The sequence below is a fragment of the Danio rerio genome, chromosome 4 (assembly GCF_049306965.1).
Source record: "Danio rerio strain Tuebingen ecotype United States chromosome 4, GRCz12tu, whole genome shotgun sequence".
NCBI lineage: Eukaryota > Metazoa > Chordata > Actinopteri > Cypriniformes > Danionidae > Danio > Danio rerio.
Genome location: NC_133179.1, coordinates 39,819,963 through 39,830,505, shown reverse-complemented (window position 1 = coordinate 39,830,505; position 10,543 = coordinate 39,819,963). Strand labels below are relative to the sequence as shown.

Sequence of the window (10,543 nt, the reverse complement as noted above, 5' to 3'; positions counted from 1 at the left end):
ATAATCAAGGCATTTAAAAGAGTCTTGATCACCTTGATTATTTGGATTAGATGTGTTAGATTAGGGAGCAAAACTGTGAAGAGCTGCGGTCCTCCAAGAAATGACCTTGACACCTCTGTAGTAAGGTGTACTTAATAAAGTGGCCAGTGTGTGTGTGTGTGTGTGTGTGTGTGTGTGTGTGTGTGTGTATGTATGTATGTATATACGTGTATATATATATATATATATATATATATATATATATATATATATATATATATATATATATCATCTGTACTCTCAGTTCAATGCAAATATAGCATGTTAACAAGTATATATATATATATATATATATATATATATATATATATATATATATATATATATATATATATATAAATACCAACTTGTTAACTTGCTATATTTGCACTGAACTGAGAGTACAGATGCCCAAGATAAGCTCTATACATTTCTGGGTCTTTTTCGTTCTTAAGGAGACCTTGAGGGAAGACAAAAATTAGTGCTAACTGACATCACTTTAAATGTATGAAAAGATTTTTTATTTACCCTGAGTCTTCAAGCAAGAACTCGCACCACAATCTCCTTATGCAAGTCATATAGCCTGTTTTAAATAAAAAGACAATTTCTACAAAGCAAAAAATTCTTGTTTTATACTGGCTGACAAAGTGTTGAGCAAAGACTCACCTCAGAATAGTCAAACCCAACCTCAGGAGTGATGCACAAGGCTAAAAGTAAAAGATGTTATTTAGTTCTAAAATTATGCAGTTGTCATTGTACATTGTAAAACTTACCATGAGCAAAGACTTCAGTTATTGGAGAAACACTACATTGGAATGTCCTAGGTAATGTTATAAAATGTATATAAAAATGTAAACTAATATAAATTATAAATCTGCAAGAATCATCATCAAAAAGACATGTTTAAAATCATTTAAAGTTAAGCATGTTTAAAATAAGAAGTTTCAAATGTAACAAAAAGTAACATCCCTTATGCATAGATGAAAAATATGAAATTATTTGTTGACATACAAATTCACATTTGAATTTTACTTGCATAAAATGTGTCATATATACAACAAATATTGTGAAATGTTGCAAAAAAGTCCACTTATGTTTTCAACCATTGGAATTACAAATATGTACATGCATGTTCCTAGCCTATATTTTATAATATGATTTTAGTGCACTTTTTTTCTCTAAGTAAACATATTTGCTATATTTCTAAATGCATGTTCATAAATGACAAGTTTTAGATGTAAAATAAACATGAATGTTATAAATGTAAGCTAATTTGCACGTACATATTGGCATATGTCAGATTTCTATGAGAGATCGCTGTTCACGTCATCACATTGTGTATGATGTGAGTCTAGTTACCAGCGCGAAAAACAGGTAGTAATAGAAACTTTTTATTACGTGTTTGAGGACATACTATTTACTTTGAGTACAAAAGTGCAGTCAGTTGGCTACTTCAACTTTTACTATAGTCGTTTTAAACATCAATATCACTTCTTCTTAAGTAGGGTGTGTGTACTTTTGCCTTCTCTGTCCACTTCTTAAAAATAAGTAATAATACGTTAAAAAGTATGGTTATATCAACTGTAATTTGTCCTTAAACAAAAACGTGTGTATCATGCAGTCAAAATAGCATTTATTATTTGAATGTCATGTTAATTTAAAGACAAGACTTTCTTAAAATAACATCGGAAAACAGATTGTGACTGTACAGATGCGCACTAAAACAGAGCTTTTCTTTGTCATTGCAGTTGCAGTCAAAATTGCAGTCCTATTTTGATAGCCAATATTAGGCTAATAAATAATATTTTTAACAAAATGTTGAATTTATGAATTGTGTAAAATTTCTCTAAAACATTTATGTCTTTCTCACAACCGAATTTCTACTTAAAATTGACGTCTTTTCAATGACATGAAAAATACGTCTTTTCATCTTTCACTTTCTCACCTGTTTTTCATGTTGTTTGGACGTCTGACAATGTTGCTTTTTCAACGTCTTTTCGACAACTTTTTGCTGGGTGGGAACTGTTAAAGAGTAGTTATTTTGTTTCTGTTCATTGTTTTATTTATTTTAAACAAGACATTTTTATTGCTTTGTTAATTTTTAACAGGATAAAGAGTCCAAACACTAAGAAAAACTATATATAATAAGTCATGACTATAGTGGAACTAAAACATGTAGTAGTAATGAATACTTTTTTATTTTATTCTCTTTTCAAGCTTTAAGATAAGTCTTTTATGTCTGTAAAGTTTCAGCTTAAAACAACCATCAGATTATTTATTATACCTTTTTAGAATGTTGGGATTTTCTGCTTCCACTTAGTCTAAGTGGATTAAAAAAGTTTTTTTTAATTGTCTTAAAATGTTTAGAGTAAAGGCTTTGATCAACTCCAAATGCCGAATATATGTGTGTCTGGATGTGAGAAAGTGGAAAACGAGAGTGAAATCTATCATTAAGTCCTGACTGCATCAGTAGAGGCAAAAAAAGAAGAAAAAAGACTTTTATTTTGGCGTGGCATGTGACGTCATAAGCCTGCGCTGCTCCTGCGCTGTGATTCAACTGGAGAAAGGTTTGTTTTAAAATGTTTACACTTATAAAGCGATTGATTAAAGTTTCAGTTGTTTTTCATTCAGTGCTTAATTATGTACCTGCTATTGACAATATTATTTAACCCTTTTGACAACGTAGTACTATTTTACTCACAGCAATGAGAGCTATTGTTTGATTAAAGATAAGATAAATTTTTTGTCCCAGAGAAGAAATTTGTCTTGTGCAAAAAAGTGCTACATGTTGCTGTAAGCAGACAATAAAGTAATTAAAAGAAACAAATCGATTAAAAACATAACTGATTAAAGTTTGAAAAAAAGTTACTGAGATGCAATAAGTGTTTTATTGAAGGTTTAATTTATTAAACAGCATAATGTCATTCCATTCTAACAATGCATCACTATAAGAAATGGAGTTCTAGTTTTAATCAGCTCATTTGTGGGTATTGTTTCCTTGCTCGAACTTACCTGATTTACTTTTGTTAATTACTCTCATACAAAGAAACTGTTAAAGCGAGTGTTGAAGAGAAGTAATTTTGATTCTGTTCATTGTTTTATTTATTTAAACAGGATAAAGTGTCCTAACACAGAAAAACTGCTGAAGCGTCTGATCTACACACTGTTATAAAGATGGCGTTTATTAAAGAGGAGAGTGAAGATGTGAAGATTGAAGAAACATTCACAGTCAAACAGGAAGATCTGCAGGAACAAACAGGTTGGTTTTCATTCTCAAAGACCAACTCAGTCATTTAATCCTCATTCAGATATATTTTAACAATAAGAATACTAAATTAAATCCATCTTGCAGCCCTCAGTGTGCTGCCTAGTTCTCCTAAATGCACATAAGCACTCATTGAAAGACAGAATGAGTTTCTTACTTGTTCTCATGTCTTTTGTCAGTATTTTATGTATTGTTAGCAGGGCTCGAAATTAACCTTTTTGCTTGGTTACACCGGTGCTCCTAACTTAAAAAATTTAGGCTCATCAGCCAAAATTTAGTCGCACCCACCAATTATAAGCACCATTACTACAAGTGTTATACAAACATATTTATTGCATTTGAAATCAACAGTAATCAAACTAACAAGCATATATATATATATATATATATATATATATATATATATATATATATATATATATATATATATATATATATATATATTAGGGATGTGCGGAGCAGAGGGGGAGTTGAGGGGGAAAAGTATTTGTATTTGTATTCGAGTAAAATTCAAAATGGCGCAAAAATATATATTTTTTCTATTACACTTCTAATTTACGTTATAGTGAAAGTCTTGTTTAATTATACCCATTATATAAATTATAGACATGCAATATTGGTTGTTGTTTTTGAACATGTGACAAGAAACGTCATTGAAAAGAAAATAACATAGAAGCCATTATCTCATCCATGGTTAAACCAACAACTAATAAAATACCATTGTGAATATTATGAACCCCACCACCACCGTTCTTGTTGAAGGACACTGAATAGACAGAATAAAAACAAATAATACTTCAAAAAACTGTTCTTCTTCTGAAAGAACTTCTTTCCAATGCACAGAATTCCAAAAACTTAAATTAACTAAATAAATCTTAATAAAACCCTGCCTGGGAGATCTGGCAGAACAAAAGTATTCTATATAATACTAAATAGCCCTGCTATTGTCATCTGCCTGCCACAAAACAGACACAAAGTTTTTTTTTTTTTTTTTTTTTTTTTTTATGTTTGAAACTGACTTGCTGGGGCAGAATGTGGCTGTGTTGATGGTTTGGTGCTTGTGGAGGATTTAGCAGAACATAGCTGTGCTGATTGAGGGAATTGATGCTTGTGGAGGGTTCATAGACAGTATCAGGAGAGGATGCTTTTAGTGCATGTGATAATACATTACATAGAAGGTTGCGCGGTGGCACAGTGAGTAGCACTGTCGCCTGACAGCAAGAAGGTTGCTGGTTCGAGCCCCGACTGGGTTCTCCCCATGTTGGCGTGGGTTTCCTCCGGGTGCTCCGGTTTCCACCACAGTCCAAACACATGCAATACAGGTGAATTGGGTAAGCTAAATTGTCCCTATTGTATGTGTGTGAAAGAGAGTATATGGATGTTTCCCAGTGCTGGATAGCAGCTGGAAGGGCAGCCACTGCGTAAAACATATGCTGGATAAATTGGTGGTTCATTCCACTGTGGCAACCCCAGATTGATAAAGGGATTTAGCCGAAAAGAAATGAATGAATGATTATGGATAGAAGATGATGACAGATGTTTAATATCTCTGCCTCTGCTGATTTCACTTTTGCACACATTATACAGTATCACTTTGTTTTATCTGCAGCTCCACTGACTGTAAAATGCTTCCACACAGAACCTGAAGGTTTTTTTTTCTTTTGAATGGTGGAGGACCAAGAAATGGCTCAGCAGCAGTCTCATTTTTTTCATGGTGCCCAAATGTATTTGAAGAGTTTCAAGTTAATAAAAAGTGACGGGAAGCTATGCTAAGGTTAACTAGCCTATAGCTTATCTTGCTGTCTGCAAAAGACAGTAATTTAGACGTACCATATAACTCCCATAAGTGCATACTATTCGACACAACTGCAAAAGCATCGTTTTAATCTTTATAAACAAACGTTAACGTTACTCTGTCAACAGTCTATTGTCTAACAGAGCTAACGTTGCGTAAACAGAGCACCCGATTGCAGACGTCAATAATGCAGCGTAATAGAATCCCGAACAAACTCCGCTTCAACTCCGCTACAAGTTTATAAACTGCCTTTGGAACCCAATTAAGGTACAAAAATCTATTTAACAAAAATAGCGATGCAGTGAAGTATTTTTTTCGCTACTGACTGAGCGCGTCTCTCTCTCACTCTCTCTCTCACTCACTCACGCGGGCATGCACTGTGGCCTCATGAGGAAACGCTGCTTTTTGATATAATGTTTTTCTTGCTCCTGAATACAAATAATTTTTCAAGTATTTGTTCGAATCAAGTATTTGTAAAAACACGCTATTCGTGCCTTTCCGAATACTGTATTGGGGTTCGGCTCCACCCTTAATATATATATATATATATATATATATATATATATATATATATATATATTTAAACTTATATTTTTCCTCAGATTCTTTCTTGAAAATCTTCCCTCTTATGCTGTGTTCACACCAGACGCGGAACGCGCAGATAAATTGCAATATTCGTGCGTAAATAGATGCATGAACATTTGAGTTTACTCGCTTCATTTGTGCGGAAAATCCGCTTTATTCGTGGGTAAAATTTAGCTTAAAGTAGCTTTGTTGCTAAATGGCTAACATGGATTTTATTGAAGGAATAACAGTGTTTATGTTTTTAATGAAGACTGTAAAACAGTGTCGATACGTTTGGGACTGTGTCCACTAGATTCTTTCAGAGATGCACCAGCCCTGTAAGCTCATAATTTACTCCAGAAACTTAACCTGGATGACAGAGTCTTTCATTGATGTTTCTGACTGAGCCGAGCCCAGTTTGATGAACTCTTGTCTGTGTCGGCTGGAGGATTTCCCCCGGGACACCAACAACAGGCGCTACGTCACAATCACGCCCCCACAAAAGCAAGCTCCTGATTGGGTAATGCAGTGCAAATGTCCGCTAAAGTTCACATTTTTGAACTCGAGCATTTCACGTGAAACACGCAAAACGCTCAATTCGCACTGCATCATTCATGTGTATTGCGCCATTCACACTGCACCATTCACGTCAAAAGTGAAAAAATTGTAAATGATTTCAGGCCAGCAGATTCGTCAGATTTGAAAACAAGAAAAATAATACTGATAATAATAGTACGGGGAGAAAACTTAACAAGAGAAACAAAATGAGAATTTGGGCAAAGAAAACAAAAACTTTTGCTTCTTATCCACGGAGCGAAGGGATCAAGGGAAATGGCGAATGTGGAGGTGTGGATGGTAAGGTTGAGGGCGTCATTGAACCCGGCCGGTGAGTAGGCAGCTGACTCCATGCCAGCAAGATAAATTGGTAAGTTGATTTTGTTCAGGACACACTGCACTGAAGTCTTTGCCAACGTCACGAGCACTTCAGTAATAAGACAGCAGTCTTTGCCCTGTTACTTCAATACATACTTTTGCTTTTTGTTTCTCACAGCCAGTTGTTAAGTTTACAATGCTTGTCTCGACCTGGTTTCTCTTCTCGTTTCCCTGCACTGCAACAGTTCAGTCAACCTCTTCAACTCTCCTCCTCTTTCTTTATACTTTCACCCATTTCCTTTTTGCCGTCCCATGGGTGGAGAACAATTAAACTATGTTGACTGTCATCACAGAAAACACCAACAATCATAAATGCATGATTATATGCTGTCATGGCTTTGCAATAAAAAAAATTTTGTTATAAAAGAGGCCAATGGAGAAAAAAACAGTCATGAATATAATGAAAAGGGAGTAAATTTAGCCAGATTGTATTGAGTTTCCTTTTTCAAAGCATTGTTCCAGAATATGTCAGAATAAGATGTCCCCAAATATCAGTCCGTTTGCTGAAACACAGAGAAAGTTTTATCTCTCAAAATCACCCCAGAATAGATGAAAATGACCCAACAGCACACGAGGGGAAAGGTGCAAATTCCAGCCTTTATGCAGATGCTGTACAGGTATATATCTTGTCTGCGAGGCTAATATTCTGCTGTTTGTTCAGTTGTTACCCCAGAACTTTTTTTCTGGTGTGTTTACCAGTCAGCCACAGAATGAACTAGTGTTCCCTGTCTGCTTTACACATATTTGAAAAACATTTTGTTGTAATTATGAATAAAAATGAATAAAAAGAGGCCATTTACAGCTTTCAAATGTGTTTTATCGATATGACCAAATGACTTATGATCAATTATGTAAGAAACTCTGAAAACTGGACTGACACAGTTTCAATTTACTATAACTTCTGCTTTGACAAAATTTACATTGTAAAAGATACTAGATAAAGATAAATTGATTTGAATCTGCTTAAAAGTGTACACATAAAAGGACTGAACAAAATATGATCTGATTTATTTTACATTTAATGTGCATTAAAATTACAGTGTGTATAGCCAATGTTTCCAGTGTCTTTTCACTTTTCAGCTTTTGATGAGAGTTTTTAAGACTTAATGAAAACATGTTTTATTTATTTCAGACCTGATTGAAGAGAATGAGGGGAGTAAAGAGGAGGAACATCATGTCAAATATGAGGAAAAAACAAATTTACAGACTGATGATATTTTGAAAAGGAGAGACAAGAATCGTTTCATGTGCTCTCAGTGTGGAAAGAGTTTTGCATGCAAAAGCAAACTTAATATTCACATGATGATCCACACTGGAGAGAAACCATTCACATGCACTCAGTGTGGGAAGAGTTTCATCCAATCATCACACCTTAATCAACACATGAGGATCCACACTGGAGAGAAACTATTTACATGCACTGAGTGTGGGAAGAGTTTCAGCCTGTCATCTTCCCTTTATAACCACATGAGGATCCACACTGGAGATAAACCATTCACATGCACACAGTGTGGAAAGTGTTTTAGCTATTCCTCACACCTTAATCACCATATGAGGATCCACACAGGAGAAAAACCATTCACATGCTCTCAATGTGGTAAGAGTTTCAGTTGCGCTTCGAACCTTTATCAACACATGAGGATCCACACTGGAGAGAAACCATTTACATGCACTCAGTGTGGGAAGAGTTTCAGCCAATCATCATACCTTAATCTACACATGCGGATCCACACCGGAGAGAAACCATTCACTTGCACTCAGTGTGGGAAGAGTTTCAGCCAATCATCATCCCTTTATAACCACATGAGGATCCACACTGGAGAGAAACCATTCACATGCACTCAGTGTGGGAAGAGTTTCAGCTACTCACACCTTAATCACCACATGAGGATGCACACTGGAGAGAAACCATTCACTTGCGCTCAGTGTGGGAAGAGTTTCAGCTGCTCTTCAAACCTTCATAAACACATGAGGATCCACACTGGAGAGAAACCATTTACATGCACTCAGTGTGGGAAGAGTTTCAGCCAATCATCATACCTTAATCTACACATGCGGATCCACACTGGAGAGAAATCATTCACATGCACTCAGTGTGGGAAGCGTTTCATTCACTCATCATCCCTTAAACTACACATGATGATTCACACTGGAAAGAAATCATTCATTTGCACTTAAGCCGCGGTCATACTGGACGTTTCTCCCCATAGACTTCCATTCATAGGCACACAAATGTGTCAGACCGGAAACGCAAGTTCGTGCATCAAGTTTCGCAGTTCACTGCATTGCAAAGTTCAAGCTTGGTGAATTCTGACCTGCAAAATTGCATCACTTGACTGTGCGAGACCAATGGAAGATCAAAACATGACTTCTCTGGACAGAAATTTAAAATATGGACCAATCGCTCACCTTTTTAATGTCTAATCATCTTGTTTAATTCCACCCCTTTTTGAAGCACCATACAACATACAACTCTAGTGTGACCGCAGCTTTGGTGTGGGATGAGTTTCAGCCAAGCAGCAAACCTTAATGAACACATAAAGATCCACACTGATGTGAACGAGTATATGTGCTTGAGTGAGAAGACTTTTAGGTAACACTTTCTTTTACAACCCGCAAAGTACCGCGTAAGTGGGTATTAGGGAACAAACTGTAATGCTTGGGTATTAAGAGGGTAACAACCAGATATTAAACACGAAAATTACCACGCAAGTACAGTGAAATAACGGTGTAATTTTCTGTATGTACAGTTTAAGTATAAATAACATGTGTGGATATAAAGGACACAAACTGTAATGCTTGGGCAATAAGGGAGTAACAACCAGATATTCAACACGAAAAGTACCGCGTAAGTATATTGAATTTACGGTGTACTTCTCTTTAAATTGCAAAGGAACAAACCAAAATGTTTGGGTAATAAGGGGGTAACAATAAAATATTCAACACTCAAAGAACCGCGTAAGCTTATTGAGTTACGATGTTCTTTTCTTCAAGTATTGTATACATATAAAGAATTATGCAAGGTTGGTGACAACCTAATGCAACCTGCAAATGTAGATGCACCTGCGTAAGTACATTAGTTCTCTTATTCAGTGTTTGGGTTTTATATGGGGTGTTTAATGAATAAAATGTTTACAACCTGTAAAATTATGAACCCTTATTGTATACTGTATGTATTTTAAATCTGCAATTCAATATAAAATATTTCCACACACTACTTGCATTATGTATGTTTACTCGTCGATCTCACCATTTCCATCAATGTCTGGCAATGGGCCATCAATGGGCACTACTGTATTGCTTCTGGATGTAAAAATGATTTTTACAGTGTCAAAGCTAAGGGAAAATTAGTTAATTTTCATAAACTGCCGCATAAATGCAGAACAACACTGCTTCACTGGCTAGCGGCGATGAAAAGGAAAAACCCTCCAATGGACCCAGAGGCACAAGTATGCAGTGATCATTTTTTGAAGGAAGATTACACTGAGAAGATCTTTGAGTCAGAAAAATTAGTCAGTCGTCGCACCAACAGACTGAGACCTGAGGATGCTGTGTCAGTTTTCAATTTCTCAGGCTATAACGCGAGCTCAACGGACTTTTAAACTTTCTCTGTCAAAAGTGACACATCAGTCCGTCAAAGGGTAAGGGCTCTAAAACGTGCTAGCCAGGTAATGAAGAGACCAGTATGTCCATAAAAACTGTATTTAACAATTGTACAAGTACCTCTCTCCCAGTGAGACCACACGTACTAACGTTAGCTTCAGATGGCTCTACTTATGAGTGACAACTTCCATAATTATATGCCGTCTTTTAAAACAAATACGTGCCGAGCCGGCCATGGACACGGCGTAATAATAGAAAGAGGGAGAAACCACACAAGCAGACCTCTTTTAGGTCGAGTACCGGACCTACTTGAAACACTTGGAGGTGTGTCAAAAAGCAGAGGGGCGGCACTGGCCACTTGTAAC

General features: G+C 35.8%; 1 protein-coding gene across 1 annotated transcript; it reads left to right on the top strand.

Annotated features, from left to right (window-relative positions):
• Window positions 1-2,555: 2,555 nt before the first annotated feature.
• LOC137491005 (uncharacterized) lies at window positions 2,556-9,792 on the top strand. The gene is made up of 3 exons (XM_068220039.2): window positions 2,556-2,585; window positions 3,133-3,277; window positions 7,708-9,792. Exons 2-3 carry the CDS (start codon window positions 3,193-3,195, stop codon window positions 8,751-8,753), a joined length of 1,131 nt encoding a protein of 376 aa, XP_068076140.2. The 5' UTR covers window positions 2,556-2,585; window positions 3,133-3,192; the 3' UTR covers window positions 8,754-9,792.
• The last annotated feature ends 751 nt before the right edge of the window (window positions 9,793-10,543 follow it).

Bases quoted from the DNA above. Each gene is read 5' to 3' on its own strand.
- LOC137491005 (XM_068220039.2), top strand. From the start codon at position 3,193: ATGGCGTTTATTAAAGAGGAGAGTGAAGATGTGAAGATTGAAGAAACA. The intron at 3,278-7,707 runs GTTGGTTTTCAT...TATTTATTTCAG, and splicing joins AGATCTGCAGGAACAAACAG to ACCTGATTGAAGAGAATGAG.